We start from the raw sequence: 18,596 nt of genomic DNA on the forward strand, positions 1-18,596 counted from the left end.
GAATCTAGTTATTTTGAGGAACGATTTTTAATGGAGTATTTTTTTTTTTACGTCAGATTCTATTTAACCCATAGTTGGGACCCTAGAGTGGACCTGGGAGCAATGGCAATTAAAGGGTGGCTCCACACTCCCCAAAGCCCGCAAGCTGGGGCCTCACCATCGGATATAGTTTTAGGTCATATCCAGGACCTGCCGACGCGGGAGGCAAGTAAATAGAAATTAAAGTTACAGACAACTTTAATTATTCAATGATTATTTCTGCTTCAATTCGTCTGAAGTTAATTTCATGAATGGACAGAATAGTTAACAAAGCCCCCACCCACCCCACCTCTCGTATTAGGATTTTTTTTTACAAGACAGTTACCACTTATCGAGGTCTGAGGATAAAGGTTAAGAAGAGTCAGGTTGTCGGTAGGACAACACTGTAACGATCGGTAGTGGTGTAAATTGGATAGAATTTGATTATCTAAGAGGACGGATCAACAAAAATTTGTTTACATTGGACACGAAAGTTGTCACTTTGAAAGCAGCCGCACCGGCAGGCAATTCTAAGAAAGAAACTTTGTTCATGGAATTTAACGTTATTATTGAAAAAGCCATACCCAGGGTGGGTCAGACTTTGTTAACTATTTTGTACCTTTAGCGTTAATGTCAAATATTTATTGATAATTTAATTTAAAGAAAAATTTAATTATTTCTTAGTCGTTTTAGAAGATGATGAAATATCAGACAAAAAGGAAGTATTCTATTCCTCAATAACTGGCAACACTATATAGAGATGCTTTGGCCCGAATAGTACAATATAGAAAAAAAGTTAAATCTAGAGTTCGGATCAAAAAAATAAATCTCAATTTCACATTAAAAATCTTGATTCAAGTTCCTATCTATTTCTTTTTTCCATACATGCAATTATTTTAAAAGCTGGATTCTAATATTATGTCATTTATTTTGGAATTTTAGCAACATCCTATTTAAATAATTAAAAGGTTTTTCAAATAATAATTATAATAAAAAATAAGGACTAATTTTCTTATTATTGACCGTGCCCGTCTTAAAACAAACATTAACATGATATAAACAAAAGTGATACAGTGCTTTTAGGTATTTACTGAGTAAGAGAGACAAAAGAGAGAGTGGGCAAGATGGCGAGACAGAGAGAGAGAGAGAGAGAGAGAGAGAGAGAGAGAGAGAGAGAGAGAGAGAGAGAGCGAAATGGGGGGGGGGGCAAAATGAAGAGAGAAAGAGAGAGTGGGCTAGAAAGAGAGTGAGAGGGTACGAGGTAGAGAGGGTACGAGGTAGAGAAGGTACGAGGTAGAGAGAGAGAGAGGGTACGAGGTAGAGAGAAAGAGAGAGAGGGTACGAGGTAGAGAGAGAGAGAGGGTACGAGGTAGAGAGAGAGAGAGGGTACGAGGTAGAGAGAGAGAGGGTACGAGGTAGAGAGAGAGAGGGTACGAGGTAGAGAGAGAGAGAGGGTACGAGGTAGAGAGAGAGAGAGGGTACGAGGTAGAGAGAGAGAGGGTACGAGGTAGAGAGAGAGAGAGAGAGAGAGGGTACGAGGTAGAAGGCGAGGGGAGAAAAAGAGGGAGAAGGCGAGGGGAGAAAAAGAGGGAGAAGGCGAGGGGAGAAAAAGAGGGAGAAGGCGAGGGGAGAAAAAGAGGGAGAAGGCGAGGGGAGAAAAAGAGGGAGAAGGCGAGGGGAGAAAAAGAGGGAGAAGGCGAGGGGAGAAAAAGAGGGAGAAGGCGAGGGGAGAAAAAGAGGGAGAAGGCGAGGGAAGAAAAAGAGGGAGAAGGCGAGGGAAGAAAAAGAGGGAGAAGGCGAGGGAAGAAAAAGAGGGAGAGAGAAGAAAAAGAGGAGAAGAAAGTGGACAGAGATTACATCAAGATGGCTGTAGTTAAAGAGGTCATGGTGTCACAAGAGCAAGTCACCTGAACACAAGCTGGAGTCTGATTCACCCAGATGGAGAAATGTGTAGAAATGACCAGAAACCAGGAACATCACTGTCTAGTTTTCATAATTCAGTTTTTACTCTTCACTGGTAAATCATAAAAAAATGAAAAGCCAACATTATTTAATATACATTTATCAACACGTCACAGCACCTTACATTCTTTTTTATTTAAACACTAGCGAGGGGTACCCGGCGTTGCCCGGGTGTTTTTCGGGGTATGTGAAAAAAACCCGAAAATGTGAAAAAAAACAAAACAGGTGCCCGTGAAAAAAAAACGAAGCCTTCACGAACGTGCAGTTGGAAAATAGTAAAATATTTAAAAAAAAACAGGTGCGCGTTTTTGATTGACGTGACGGCGATAGGTATTCAGCAGTTAGCATTTTGTGGGGGGGGGGGGCAGTTTTGAATGAGGTGAATAAATCGGTTTGTTTGTTTTTAAAAACCCGCTCCGTTTATTAGGAGGAGCGAAATGAAAGCTACGGTCTGATATGACGAAGTCGACATTGAACAAACGTTACTTAGCTCTCTTGAGACAACTGGCTTTCAGTCTGTGATTAGAGGTTTCGCTTTTTCTTATACCGAAAACCGAATGTAACGCGTGCCGATGCGGGAAATGTCGAATAATTAACATTTGAAAGTCAATAAAATTAAATGGACAGGCGAGCTCCGTGGGTAACTCTGAGATATTACAATTTATAGATGATATAAAAAGTTTTAAGAAGTTGTGAATCGAGCAAGCGCTTCTCTGAAAGAAGCCTTTTGTGGACATCGAGGAAAAGCGTACATACATACATACATACATACATACATACATTTTCGCTTTTATATATATATAGATAAAGGAAGATAGAAGGGAGTGAAGAATATGTTTTTATTTGTAAACTATTAATACAGTTAAGCTTACCCCCCCCCTCTATTTTTTTAAATATTTTTTAAATTACATCAGTTTCAACAATAATTATAAACACCTGCAAACTTGGCCAATTAAATAGGATGACGCAACAGTATTTTTTATGAGTCAACATGTTATAACTTTTGCCCGTTTTTAATCGGCTAAAAGTTTAGTTATGCCATAAAACAGAGAGAACTAACAAATCATTTGAAAGCAAAATTACTGTTTCATAATAACAATAATTTTGCTTTCAAACGATTTGTTACAGCTTTGTCTGTTTCATGGCATAACTAAACTTTCAGCCCATTAAAAACGGGCAAAAGTTATAGCCTGTTGCCTTAGAAATCAGTGCTTTATACCAAACTTCTCGAGTAAATGTGGTATTGTGGTGACTAACCCTAACTGCACATCGAATGAATACCATAATACTTAATTTGCTGCACCATATCATAACCAAAGGTCATACAAACTTTCAGCCAGATTGGTTCAGTAGTTTACCAGATAAAGTGGAATGGACAGACAGACAAACAGGTTAAGCAAAGTATAATTTAGAAGAAAGGTGAAGTAAAGTGGTCAACTGAAGTTGAGAGTGACCCAAAGGTTCCCTTTTCATTAGTTAATACACAGATTGTAGGGGAGAGCATCACTTCTTTCCCAGGATTACTCCATTTACCCTTGATCATCACCTAGTTGTTTAGTAAAGAGCACTCTAGCACCATTTAAAAAAAAAAAATCTTTGGTATGACTTTACCGAGAATCGAACTCTGGTCTCCAGCCTATTAACAAACACTCTTACTATGGACTGGCCATATCAACCCTTTTGGGGGTTATTTAATGCTGAAAACACACTGTGTACAGTATAATCATGTTGACACCTCATTAGATCACTGAAGTTAAGCTTGGTTAATATCAGATGGGTGACCATTTGGGAAGACTGTGATATCTCTTTTGGTTAAAAAAAAAAAATGAATAATAATGTTGTCATCTCCTCTGATCAGGATATGCATATGTGATTGGAGACCAATTATGAATATTCCCTAAAAACTTTCCTCTTTGGAGGAAGCTGAGTTCACCCCCACCCCAGAATGAATTTTGCATCAAACAGGAAAACACATGACTTAATGTCAACGAATTAAATATAAGTGATTTTATTTAAGTAAAAACGCTAGTTATAAAAATGCTTTTACAAATGTTAAACAATTTGAGCAATCTGCTAATCACATAAATCATAAGAGTACATTTGTTATCTTAGACATGAAACCTTAATTTTTTCAGGGAGGGGGGGTCGAAAGTAAAATTATTTGCTTCTTACATATGGACTTAGCCTATGCTAGACTCTTTCAGCAAAATACCTTCTTCACTAGGTGAGTTGATCCTACTGGTATCATTTCCAATTTGATTTTTTAAAATACTAGCAGACCGCCTGGCATTTCCCGGTCATAAAATATGCATAAATATTATATTTTAATTAATGCAGAATTTTTATTTATTATAAGTAGAAATACTGTAGGTATTAAACATAACGTTAAATTTCTTTAGTAAAAAAAAAAAAGAAAAAAAAAGAAACAGACATCTGCATGCGAATATGTTTTTTCTAAACAGTTCACATCTTGTAAGTAAAAAAAGAAAAAAAAAAACTCGATTTGAGAACGAAACCAAAATCTAAAGACAGCGAGTCAAGTACAATAACCATTAGGCCAGCTTGACACAATCTTTAAAAAATGTTTTCAAACCTACTTACTCTCAACATAAGTAATCTGTCATGTGAACGATTTATGTATGCGCATTTGTGAAACAGTTGACAAACAGATAAAAATCCGATCACTCCACCGTATCAATTTTGACCCCTTAGCAGCCCTTTTTTCCAGATGAAAACCGATTGAAAAGTTTCACCTGTTTGAATATCATATATACCAAAGTTCAAGTCTGCAGATTAAAAATTTATTAAATACATAGATTGAGAAGTGTCCTCGCACCCACACACACACACTTTTATAGATACACTTACTTTTATTTACACAAAAAAATGTTCATGAAAAAATTCATCATCGCTTGTAATATGTACAAAAATAAAATTGTTGGCTAGTAGAAACCCCATCCCCACTTTCTGCCAAGTGTGGACGACGTTGAACACAAGTGATACCTTGGTAGATAAATAAAAAGGGTAGATTTGATGGGGTTGGAATTTGAAATAGTCAATTCCATAATCCATAGTGTCATCCATTAAGCCACTCCTGTTGCCCAATTTTTTTAAATGATAATAAAAAAAAATATTTCAGGAAAGAGATAAAATATATTTCCTTTTTTCTTACCTGTCCATCTCTTTTTGATTGTAGAGTCCGACCAAAAAATAATATCCGTACGCAGAAAGCAGAAGGAATAATGTGGCAATCCCTGCCGTTAGGATCCATGCCGGGGGTTTCTTCCAAATAAGAAACATTGTTTTCAAAGAGTTCTTTTTGGGATTTCACAAATGATTTGAAAGTTTTGAGCCTTTAATTAAAAATTTTAAAAATGAAATGACTCGAATGTGATCTTTCAATTCCACTCAGATGGCAATTCATTTTTAGAGTCATCCTTTTTTGTTGTGCATGCGATTTATTTTTTAATTTGAAAGTCCAAAAATATCAAGATTTCCATGTTTATTGTGAGTTTTTTTTTTCCTGTCAGATATTTGCTTTGGGTAATGATGTCGATAATGCAAACGTGATGAGAACGCCAAAGAACTTGCTTGTTTCAGTCTGAATGTCATTTCTTTTTCTGAAAAAAATAATAAAACAAAATGTGTCTTTATTTTAATAATAAAATGTCAATTAAAATAATTGAAAACTTATGTTTTTTGGACTTTGTATGCAAATAAAAATGATTAGTTGACAAAAAATAAAGAATAAGCAGAATACACATTATAAAGGCAATAGTTTTACAAAGTCAATACACTAACCAAGATTTTTTTGAGCTGAATATGTGTTTTATAAATTTAAACTAGCAGGATGACCCAACGTTGCCCGGGAATTAAATGATGATTAACTGACGTTTTACACGTCCATATTTTTAGTGTCATTGAAATCGGTGAAATCGCCCATTTTTCAATCAAATCGATTGATTGCTCTAGTTGTGGACCCATTGCAGTGCACCAGGAGAAAGCTCACACATCTTTCGCAGTAGCTTAGTCCACAATACATTGTAGTCTACATTGCACTGTAGAGAACCTACTGTTGATTTTATAAAATTGTTTTTATATATAATGGCTTGAATTAAAGTTGAAAATGCAAAAGTCAGGTATCATGTTTCGATTGTGCTCTAAAGAAAATCATTAATTATGAACACGCTTTTGTCATATCAAAGAACCAACTGTAGATTTTATGTCGAGCCTTTTGGCTTGTGTGGTAATAAAACTTTTCAAATGCACCTATGATATTAGACTGTGTAAGGTGTTAACTTTGGTCATAATCGCCTGAATCTTATTCCACTGTTATATCTTAACTAGTAGATTTGCTAGTTAAGATATAAGTGGAATAAGCTATGCAGATTCACCTTTATTTTACATGTATTGTGCTTTTACTTGCATCAGGGGGTCAGGTAGAGTATCCATATTGTTATATTTCGGGAAATTAACCTTCATCATATGTGTTCGACTTTCAGATATGCATGCTAGGGTTATTGCAAAATGAACAAATTTGAATTTTCCTTTATATACACACTAAACAGTGCTTCAAACAAACTACATTAACCTCTTATAATTTCTAATATTTTTTGTTAATACAATGCATAAATACATTTAATGTAGTTACTCTGAACAATAACTGAGTAAATAATATCTATATATCAGTAGATGTATGTATGTATGTATGCACAAAAATATTTAACCGATAAACTCTTTAACCACTAGTCACATAACACTGAAATTGACAGGAAATAGTAATCATTGGATGGATGAATAATGCATACAAAAATATGTCGGCAAGTTGGAAAGGTAAAATGTTAATTTCAACTTGCTTAGATATTTCTATTACTTATGCACATGCACAAATTCATTCATAGCTTGAAGTCATAATTTTAAATCTTTCTTATCTATCTGTTGATAGGTCAAGCAGTAAGGAACACTGCTGAAGTAATAAATGTTTTGGTTTCAATTCTAGCTGACAGCACCAAAGTAATTAAAAAAAAAACAACTTTTGAGGTCAATACTATCATCATCATCATGATGTGCTGTCCTTCGTGTCCGAAGACGACTTCCTGTGAACCATCATTCTCCACTTGTCACGGTCGCAATTGAGGGTCTGCCAGCTTCCAGTAGGGATCAACCTGTCCTTTAGATTTCATTTGACGGTGTCACGAAACCTGACCTTAGGTCTGCCTATGCCTTGTACCCAATCCTCCAGTTGTGAAAACAGTATCTGTTTTGGTAGTCAGGAGTTCTCCATTCTGTTTACGTGCCCGGCCCATCTCAGGTTTTTCCGGGTGAGCAGGTCATACATACTTGGGAGGTTGGCTTGTGATAGGATCTCCCTGTTGCTGACAAAGTCATACCACTTGACATTTAAAATCTGCCGGAGGTGTCTCATCATATAGGTGTTGAGCTTGTGGGCTACCAGTTTGTACACTGGCCAAGTTTCTGCACCGTATAAGAGTGATGAGAGGACGATAGCACAGTACACCAACCATTTAGTTCTGAAAGTCAGGTCTTTATTTTGCCAGACCTTCTGTTTGAGTTTTCCATAGGATATGGAGGCGTTAGCCATTCTTGTAGAAATCTCCTCATCCATTTTGTTGTTGTTCATGACCGTGGCCCCTAGGTATTTGAATTTGCTGACAGTGTAAAGCTTCTGGTCTTGAATCTTAATTGGCTGGCTTGTTGCTGGTGATCCAGGGGATTGTTGGTACATCATTTCAGTTTTCTTGATGTTAATCTTCAATCCGAAGGCCTTGGCTGATCCTGCGAAGTGAGTTATTATGTTCTGAGTATCCTCGTGACTATGCACTACAAATGCAGTGTCATCAGCAAACATGATCTCCCATATGAGTATCTTTGTTGTTCTATTTGCGGATTTGTATGCATTGACATTGAAAAGGTCTGCTCTCGGCTGAGATCGTATAAAAACACTCTTATCACAATTTCTAAAGGCATACCGAAGCACAACTGACAGGTAGAGTGAGAAGAGGGTTGGAGCGAGGACGCAGCCCTGTTTGACACCATTCTGCACGTCAAACGAATTGGAGAGCTCGCCCTTCAGCTTAACTGTGGCTTTCATGCCTGAATGAAGGGCTCTGACAAGGCTGGTGAAGTGTGCAGGAAAGCCAAGCTTCAGCAAGACTTTCCAAAGAGTGCTCCGATCCACCGTGTCGAAAGCCTTCGTAAAATCCATAAAGATCATGTACAGCCCCATATTTTGCTCCACACACTTTTCCTGGATCTGTTTGAGTGAGAAGATCATATCCGCTGTGCCTCTGTTTGTACGGAATCCACATTGTGACTAAGGTAGCAAGGTTTCAGCCTGCGCTGTAAGCCTGTTCAGGAGAACACGAGCGAACACTTTCCCAGGAACTGAGAGCAGTGATATAACCCTGTAGTTAGCGCACAGCCTGTGATCTCCCTTTTTGAATATGGTCACTAGCTGTGTGTCTTTCCAATCTTGAGGCACAGTTGCAGTCGTCCAGGCACTCTGTATGATTGTGCAGAGAGTGCTAAGTAGTTTTTGTCCTCCTCGCTTGATGATCTCAGGGTATATGCCGTCAGACCCAGCTGATTTTCCATCCTGTAACATCAGCACTGCTTTGCAGATTTCATCTGAGTCAGGGCATCTGTCCATCCAGTGCTGTGTCGGGAACTGCTCCAGGTTGATTATTGCTCGTTCGTCAATGTCTGGCGTCTCGTTTAGCAATGTTTTGAAATGCTCAGTCCATCGTTTTAGAAGCTCGCATTTGTCAGTGAGGGGAGTGGAATTGTCGCTTGTAAGTAGTTGATCAGGATGGCTCACATTTGTGCCCCAGACTGCTCTCATACTTCCATAGAAACCCTTCATGTCATTGGTGTCAGCCAGAATCTGTAGTTCAGCAGCCTTAGCCATCCACCAACTGTTCTTAAGTTCCCTACATCTGCTCTGGAGCTTGCTGTTTGCCTTAGCGTACTTTGCTTTGATGGATCTAGTGTTCCTGAACAACATTGAACTTCTTGCAGCGTTTCTCTGGTTGATGAGTTGCTTGATTTCTTCCCAGTTCTCATCAAACCAGTCCTCATGGCGTTTCCCGACCAGCCAGAGGCACTCTTTGGATGTTTCATAAACAGTTTCTTTGAAAGACAGCCAATCTGAGTTTATATCTCCGGTTGATTCAGCAAGTCTCTCATTGAGAGCATTCACCAGCTCTTCTCTTACATTTTGACGTTTCAAGCCGTTGACATCCAGCTTCTTGGGGGGGGGGGTTCTTTATCTTTATTTTGCGTCTCAGTTTGAATCTTGCTTGTGTCCAGATCATAATATGGTCAGTGTGGCAGTTGGCTCCCCTCATTGCTCTTGTGTCCAGGATATCTGGGAGGTCACGTTGACGAGTGATGACGAAGTCAATGAGGTGCCAATGTTTACTTCTAGGGTGCAGCCAGGAGTTCCTGTGAACAGGCTTGTGTTTAAAGAAGGTGTTGGTGATGCAAAGCTGATGCTCAGTGCAAAGTGAAAGGAGCAGCTCCCCATTTGAGTTGACTTTCCCGCATCCATACTTCCCTAGTGCTCTGGGTCAAGTGATATAATCCTGTCTTACCCTGGCGTTAAAGTCTCTCATGAGTATGATCTTATCCGGTTTTGATACGGATGCAAGTGTACTGCCTAACTGATGGTAGAATATATTAATAGTTTCCTAAGAGTTTGTCATAGTCGGAGCATATATAGCTATCAGGGTACACCAACGGTCTTCTGATAAAGGTAGCCTGAGTGTCATCAGCCTGTCATTTATCGTATGGAGCACTTCTATCAGTTTTGTCACTAGCTCGTTTTTAATGGCTAGTCCGACACCGGACTTGCTTCTCTCACTAGAGGCCTTGCCACTCCAGTAAATGGTGTAGCCGGACTCTCTAATGGAAACGCTCTCTTTGAACCTGACTTCACTCAGGGCAGAAATATCGATGTCATATTTTTCTAATTCGCACAATATAATTGCACCTCTTTCTGTTCTTGCCGAATCAGACCTGTCAAGCATCGTTCGTATGTTCCACGATGCAAACTTGAAGTTGGGTGTATTGTGGGCCTTATTATCCTGGGCGACGCCCTGCCAGTATGAGTTCTTTTTCTGTTTTCGTTTCATGGTTCGTAAGGAATTTGCTGACAAGATAGTTTAAGGATGAAGTGGGTTTTGTCAGTTGCCATTTCACCCCTCTCCTCCAATGGGGTACATCAGACTAGCAAGGATTGCCCAAGATGAGTCGGCAACTCATTGGTCCCAGTGACTAGCCAGAATGAGTGTTATCAACTTTCTCAAACTGCCTTAACAGAGCGTCACAGTTTCTGGTTTTTCTGTCTGGGTTGAGCTTCCCATAGATCCCTGCACTGTTAGTCTGAAGTTCAGTTTCCAGTGGCATCCGCCTGGAGGCCAGCACAGTCTTGACTGACAGCTACACTTCCGTACATCTGCCAAGCCCTTGGGTGATCAGTTCCGCAGTGATGGTGGATGACAGACCAAGAGATGCACTGGATCGCGTTATGGAACCGATCACACACACATGCGTATACCTGCAAGCACCTATATTCATAAACACACAGAAAAACACATCCGTATCTATGCACCAACCAGCATACGCCTATGTACAAATATATACATACACACATATACACATCTTAAAAGCCTCTATGAACCCGCATAGATGCACCCACCCAACGACATATACATCCACAGATCCAGGGAAACTTCCTATTATAAACATTTAGTTATAAACAATCACACCACCCATGCGACCGGTGCTTATAGGAACACACACACATACATGCATGCCCAAACACACGCACATATATATGCATGATGCTAGTTGGCCGCTGACCCCCCCCCCAAAGGAGGGTTCGTACGCCCTTTAAAAGGTCTTGTTTTTAATCCTTCTAGGAGACTAGCCACCCTCCTCACCAGACAGGCTGGTGGGGGAACCGGTTTAGTCGCTGGTAACCCAACCATGCGACAGGTCAATACTATATATTAGGCACAATATAATATTCAATAAAGAATAGCCTCTGTAATAATAAATACGAAATCTGCATGAATTAAAATATATTTAAGCATATCTTACAACAGGACTACCCCCCCCCCCAAACGCTAGTAAGTTATAAAAAGAACACTTAAATAGAGAAATGGAATCACTAACGACATCCACACAAAACAATGCAATTAGAACAAGCTACATCAGACAAGATCCTCCAAAACACAGTAAATGCAAACTCAAAAGAAAGAGACGAAATGGTAAACCACAACATAAGTAAATGCAGCAAACAACCCCAAAAGAAATATTAAAGCAGACATGGTTATTGGTTGGGTCAGCGACGTAGTCTACTGGAGGCTGTGTAAACGAACATAATGAGAAATGGTAGACACAAACCTAAGATAGTATGGAAGCACTAAAGGCATAAAAATGTCTAGAATATAGAAATATACAGACAAACTCATTCAAGCAAAAATAAATAAATAAACTGGACGTGATAATAATCAAGAAATAGGAAAAGAAACTGCCTAATAAATTTCACCATCTTGGCAGTTCACGGAGTGAAGCTGAAGGAAGCAGTAAATATAGTTTGTTAGGGAGCTGGAGGGAATATGAAACAATAAAACTACAGTAATATCTAGGTAAGGGCAAAATGAATGCCGATGCTCAAAATGTATAAACATTTTGACCCCTCCCTTTACTTAGAAATTCATTAGGTGCATCAGAATTTTGGGGAATTTTTGACACCCCTAACACGAAACTACGAATAAAATATTAAAAAAAACTCGTAATTTCTCTTTTAAAAGTGGGTTGTTTATTTTCTTTATGGATTATACTTACAAAATAAACTATTAAAGTTGTATAAAAAGTAATGGAAATATTTTTTTATTTTTTAAAAAACAATAATGAAATTTATTGAATTTTATAAGTTCAGTATTTTTCAATTTTTAAACTTTAAAAATCTATCAAAATTTTTCTATTGATTCTATTTTTACGATATTTTCAGGGTCAATGTGAAATTTTATGCTCTTTCCAATAAATCGAATATAATATTTTAGACAAACGGTTTTTTTTTAAATTCACGCCCCCCCCATTTTGAAATGTCTATTAAAAAGTAAATAATTAATTTACTCACAAAAGTTTTATATATCACAAATTGAAAATAAAAGATCAATAAATAATATAATCAAATTTAAAACAAACAAAAAAGATGTGTTTTTTAGAAATTTACCTGCAAAGTCTGAAGTTTTTTTTTTTTTAAAATCACGTTTTTTTTTGTAAATGAAACCTTGGTCCTTGCTCCTTTAATTGAAAATACAATTAGGGTTTGAATTACATTTTTGCGAGTAGTTATAAGCTTGGAAAGACAGGGGGTAGAATTATTCAATATTTTTCGCACAGTTTCTGACACCTAGAAATTCACCAAAAAAAAATCAGGAAATTAACCAATTTTAATGAAATTTTCAGTATTTATCAAATAATGATCGCGGAATATAATGAACTAATTATTTTTATTTAAATCTTAGTGGAAATGTATTATTTTGTTTAAACAAAAAATACCTTTACTAAAGTTATAATTTTAAGTAGTAAATAAAAAACTCAAAAAATTATTTTTGCTTTTTTTATATAAATAAAGCATTGTAATTTGTAACAATAAAAAAAAAAATTTACAGGAACATAATGAATTCGAATTTGATATAACTAATTTCCTTGCTCGCAAGAACGTGAAACTTTCGGCGTAACATATTTTTGATATAATATCGAATAATAATGAAAAAAAATTAATTTAAAAACAGGAACATAAAAATTAATTAAATTAAAAAATGATAAAAATCGATTCAGGATATGAATGTATGGATGACCGTCTGGAAAAAAAAAAAAAAAATCTGACACCCCTGCCTCTTTTTACTATTATGACTTCATTTTGAAACAGCGTTTTGATTCGCTGAAATTTTGGGCTTCCGTATATTCGTGTTTACAAACTGTTATCGGTTGCGTTTTGCCGAACGGCATAATTACTTTCTTTTTGAGGGTTAATTAAGCTGTATTTTGTATAAACAAGGTGTGTGTGTGTGTGTGTGTGTGTGTTAAATTTAATTTAATATCTTTAGACTTTACTTTACCAATTATCTTTGAAATTGACCCAGAAAACTAATATTAATCTTTTAAAGGATTTTTACAATGAATTTCTTTAACTTCAAAATTTAGCTGAATTGGTTAGCTCGCCGTGAAAACATTTTCATAACATTTTTTTCACGTGTACAAATATTTTTTTTCCTTTATGAAATTAACTTTAATCTTTCAAATACAATCAAAAAGTAGTCGGAAACCTACAAAAAAAAATTATGATAAATCGGCTTTCAAAACTATGTCCCTCTATTTTTGCCCGTATCTAGTAATACCAATAATTGTAGGAGCAACAGAAACAATCGCGAAAAAAAAAATAAAATAAAATAAAATAAAATAAAAATAATCGAGAAATGACTAGGGGAAATTGGAATCAAATCGAGCATTGACACTAAGCATGGTGCTGATGAAAATAGGGACATCGACCAACCACAACTATGTTGCTATGTAAACACAACTAGAAATATAGAAAGAAGGTTAAATACATGTAAACAAACCGAAACTTTACAGATAGAATGTGTAAAAAAAAAAAAAAAATCCACAATCTGACACCTTAACACACACAATGATGGCACCAATACCAGTTAGTGACGCAGAATAAGGTCTCCAAATGTCTAAAAGAAGGAAAGAACAGGCACTATCTAGACCTTCACGGAGAGTACTAGAATTCTAGAGAGGTTTATTGCATGATGGCCGTGTTTGTCACTCAAATTTCAGAGAGAGAGAGAGAGAGAGAGAGAGAGAGAAAGAGAGAGAGAGAGAAAAAAAAAGAGAGAGAGAGAGAGAGAGAGAGAGAGAGAGAGAGAGAGAGAGAGAGAAGAAAAACCCAGCTATTACCAATTAGAACTCAATGTTAAACGGCCGTTGTGAAAACATAGGGATTTTTATACAGTGACGGGCGACGGGGAATACTAAAATCTGCAGAGACATTAACTGTTTTTGCCAGTGAGTGAGTGACCAGACCAAGAGTCAAGACCACTGTTAATAAGTTGTGTGTGAACGAGGCCTAGTGCAGTAAAATATGTTACTAATGGAGATTTGATTGATATCTGTGTGAAGTGCAAAGGCTAGCAAAAAAAAAAAAATGCGATTAATGGGAGATTTGCAAGTAGTAACGAAAGTGATTGTACGGATGGACAGAAGGGATAAAATAACGGATCATAAAATGTGTGACAAATTTGCACGACAAACTTAATAATTCAGTAAATTTTATTTTTACTTATAATTATTTTTCTATGAGATAATTTTTCGTAGTTTTTGGAATTCATACTAATTTCGACATGATACGTAAGTACGTACTATTTTCACCCGAAATGCCTTGATTGAAAAGATCAATCTACACAAACACTCATCAATTTCAATGATTAGAACAAGGAAGTAAACATCGTTTCCGGGCAGTTGCTTCTTCTCATGATTATAGATTTTTTTAAAAGAATGGCTGCTACAGTTAATACTCGGTAACCATTCGAAATTAATTTTGAAACCTTTAAATTGTAGGATTGAAAGTAATTTTTGGTAAAAATCTAAGTTTACAGACAGAGGTCAAGTATTATCGTTCATTTGTGCGCCTAAATGATAAACATTTTTCGATCGCTACTTGTAATCGCCAAAAAAAAAAAAAAAAAAAAAATAAAATAAGAACTTGGTACTTGTGCAGAGAGTGATCCGGGCGTAAATAATAACGTTATTATTTAAAAAGCCATTCTTAACATGGGGAGGGGAGGAAGTTTTGTACCTATTCTATACTTCAACCTTACAATTGAATAAAAAAAAAAACCCATAAAACTTTAATTAAACTTGGAAATACGATTAAAAAAATAGCGCGGATCGGATCACTCTCTGCACTAGCACCGAAAATTATAATTTAAGAATGAGCTAAAATTGACAGTCGAAAATTAATTTTATGGGCACATGTAATGAAGCGGTATCCAGAGGATTTCAATATTTTACGTGATCGGTCCCAAATACTAACGGAGAATCTCGAGCCAATCCCGGAAATAGTCGAAGTAGTTTACGATTTGAAAACGCGAAATAAATGTATAAAAAGGTAGACGACACCAATGGTGTGAAGGGTTATGTAAGGGTTAGCACAAAAGAAATACATAAATAAATAAAAAGTTGAAAACAAGTTTTAAAATTTAAAGTTGGATTAGGATTCTCCGTAATACTCGGAACAAACTGCATAAGCATTAAAATCTTTCTTTCAAGTACCGAAATACCGAATCTGTATAAATAAACAGTAGATTATGTATTTGCGTGTATGAAACTATGGCGAACCTGTACGAGAGTGCCCCCCTCCCCCAATGAGTGTTTTATACTTTTAAAAAGTTTTTTTCCGACGATTATCATCATATTAGCAGAAAAAAAACTTTGAAAATAAATAAATTACTTTTAAGATGGGGGTTCATTTTGTCGTTACAACGTTCTACTGCATGCTACCTGACTTACTGTCAATGTGTAACGTGTCACGAGAAAGTGACCCCCCCCTTCTTAAAAGTCATTAATTTTTTGTTTTTTCAAAATGTTTTATGCTGAGAGTCTAATCTATGATAATCGTCGGAAAAAAAACAAAAACAAACTAAAAGCATTTTTAGGGGGTGGGCACTCTAGTACAGGTTCGCCGAAACTATTTAACCGATAAACTCTTAAACTACTGGTCATATAACACTGAAATTAACAATCATACACCAACTATTGTTTATAATGAGTAAAATTTTTGGATGGATGGATAACTCGTACAGAAATATGTTGACAAGTTAAAATGTAAAATGTTCATTTCAACTTGCCGACATATATCTATTACTTTTGCACATGCGCAAATTTATTCATAGCCTGAAGTGGTTTAATTTTAAATCTTTCTGATCTATCTGTCGATAGTTCAAATTGTAGGGAACGCGGCTGGAGCGCTTTTAACTGATGGCAGCCAAGCAATTCTTTTTTTTTTAATCTTTGAAATCGGCACTATATATTAGGTGCAATATAATATTCAATATAGAATTGGCTCTGTAATAAAAATACGAATTCTGCATGAATTAAAATATATTTAAGCGTATTTTACGACCGGGCAACCCCGTAGTATAAAGAAGATATAAAATATCTTTAAATTATTTTGGGTTTTTTTGTTGTTTTGGTTGGTTGTTTTACGGCATATCAACCTTTTTCAGGTTATTTAATGCCGAATCTAGTTATTTTGAGGAACGATTTTTAATGGAGTATATTTGTTTTTTTTTTTTTTGAAGTCGGATTCTATTTAAGCCATAGTTGGGACCCTAACAGGTACTACCACTCCAGGTCAGAGTGGACCTGGACCTGGGAGCAATGGCAATTAAAGGGTGGCTCCACACTCCCCAAAGCCCGCAAGCTGGGGCCTCACCATCGGATATAGTTTAAGGTCATATCCAGGACCCCATTGAGGGACTTTTACCCTCTGCAGGGGGGGGGGCAGTCGGCGTATTCTAATGCTCTGCCGACAGGACCGCTTTAAATTATTAAAAAAACAAAAAACAAAACAAAAAACATTTATCTATAACCAAAAAGGAATTGTTAAACTTACAATAAATACGTTTATATCAAAATATGTTGCTTACGCACTTACCGCGCTATTTTTTAGATAGTATTTTCAAGTTAAATTCAATTTTTACGAGATTTTTTTTTTTTTATTAAAGTGCTAGGTGAAAGTACAGAATAATTACAAAACACCCTCCTCTTACCATACTAAGAATGGCTTTCTAAATAATAACGTTATTATTTCAGCAGGTACAAAAAGTGCATAAGTACCCAAAATATTTTAGGTTTAGACAACATCTTCACGTGTCCGTTTTCTCCTTGAATATGTGAGTGATACTGATTGAATTAAAAAAATATTTACAAGTAATCGAATATTTATTCACCCCCCTCCCCCAAATGCTAAGTGAAATTGTAAAATCGTATTAAAAATATCTAAAATTAAATCCAATAGAATACATTTTGATTTATTCGTAAACAAAACTGCTGAATTAAACTTAGCCCTCCAAAAATCTTATTTTTAAACGAAAATTATTTGTTAAAAACAAACGAAACAAAAATGAAAGTAAAAAAAATTCCCAGACAACGTCGGGTAGGTACAAATAGTTAAATAATAAGAAAAAATATATAATAGTTACCTTCTTCATCATCTTCTTCTTGTAAGTGAAACATCTTTTCTTTTATTAAAAAAAAAAAAAAAAAAAAGACTTTTAAGTTCGTTTTTTTAAAATAACCGTGAATGTTGATATAGCACGCATTCTTTCTGGCGAAGACTCTTTTTCTTGTAGATAAAAATACAATGAAATGAGGAGTTCAATAATTTGAAGTCTATTTTTTGGAAGGGATTTTAACCTTCTTGCTTATATATATATATATATATATATATATATATATATATATATATATAAATATTTCAAGTCAAGTCCCAGGACGTTGACTACGCTTGTCCAGACTGGAACAATCGGAATTGAACAGGGAAGGGGAAACAAATATGCGAGCTTATTGCTTATTTTCAATTTTTAGGAAATCATTTTTTTTTTTTTTTTTTTTTTGTGACGGAATAATAATTTAATTATGAACGATGGAATAAGAAATACGAGCAGATAAAAATAAGTTAAGCATCTGAAACATTATTTGTAAATTATTAATGGGATCTCCTCCTTTTTTTTTTTTTTAGATAAACATTGTGAATTTTGTGGTGCAATGTGAATTAAGATGGTTTGTTGAGGGAGACAGTACTTCGCCGATCGCTCTTTAGCGCTTGGCGACTGGCGAGGGCGACTTCTCAAGCAGTGGGGAGAGGAGAAGAGAGATAGAAAGTGGGAGGAGAGAGGATTTGTGCGCTTCCAATTGGTTCTTTCTCCGGTGTGCGTGCGTGTGTGTGTGCGTGCGTGCGTAGTTTTGAGTTCATTTGCGCCACTGCAATCACGCAAGTGCGCGCACACACACCACACACACTTCACATAACACGAACACACTTGTATACGCACATACTAAAATAAGAAAGAAGAAGAAGAAGAAGAAGAAAAAACCCCCAAAACGCGTACACTCACATATACACGGCGCGCACTCGAATCTGCCAAGAAAGCACGCGAATCGCACACGCACGAACACACGTGCACGTGCACATACAAAAGCCAGAGAATGTGTTATTCAAATTCTCGACGCTGTTCGCACACACGTGTTTCTGTGCGAACACACGAGTGACTAACTTTTTACACATTCTCATAGAAGCTGTAGGCCAGTCCTTGTACAGAATAGTGGTTTTTGAAACAAACGCTTTTCAGGTGAATCTATTAAAAAAAGCATGCAGTAGAAAAATAATTAAAAGTAAAAATAAAATTTATTTAGTTTATCGATTTATAGTTTTAGCGTATCTTTTAATGTGGAAAATTTTCTGAAATCTATTTTGTGCTAATTAACGGTAACTCTTTTTTTTTTTATTGCAGCCT

The 18,596-nt window shown here is 36.2% G+C and overlaps 1 protein-coding gene across 1 annotated transcript in view; it reads right to left on the reverse strand.

Annotated features, from left to right (window-relative positions):
* The window catches only part of LOC145295996 (uncharacterized), a 70,024-nt gene extending 52,063 nt beyond the window's left edge, over positions 1 to 17,961 (reverse strand). Inside the window, exons 1-2 of the mRNA XM_080142005.1 lie at positions 17,283 to 17,961; positions 5,153 to 5,600 (exon numbers count right to left, since the gene is read on the reverse strand). Coding sequence (XP_079998131.1) covers positions 5,153 to 5,280 — 128 coding nt within the window. The 5' untranslated portion in view covers positions 5,281 to 5,600; positions 17,283 to 17,961. The remainder of the gene's footprint in view (positions 1 to 5,152; positions 5,601 to 17,282) is intronic.
* Between the last annotated feature and the right edge of the window lie 635 nt (positions 17,962 to 18,596).

Source organism: Euprymna scolopes, chromosome 16 (assembly GCF_053919585.1).
Source record: "Euprymna scolopes isolate OS-2025 chromosome 16, ASM5391958v1, whole genome shotgun sequence".
In the NCBI taxonomy this organism is placed as follows: domain Eukaryota; kingdom Metazoa; phylum Mollusca; class Cephalopoda; order Sepiida; family Sepiolidae; genus Euprymna; species Euprymna scolopes.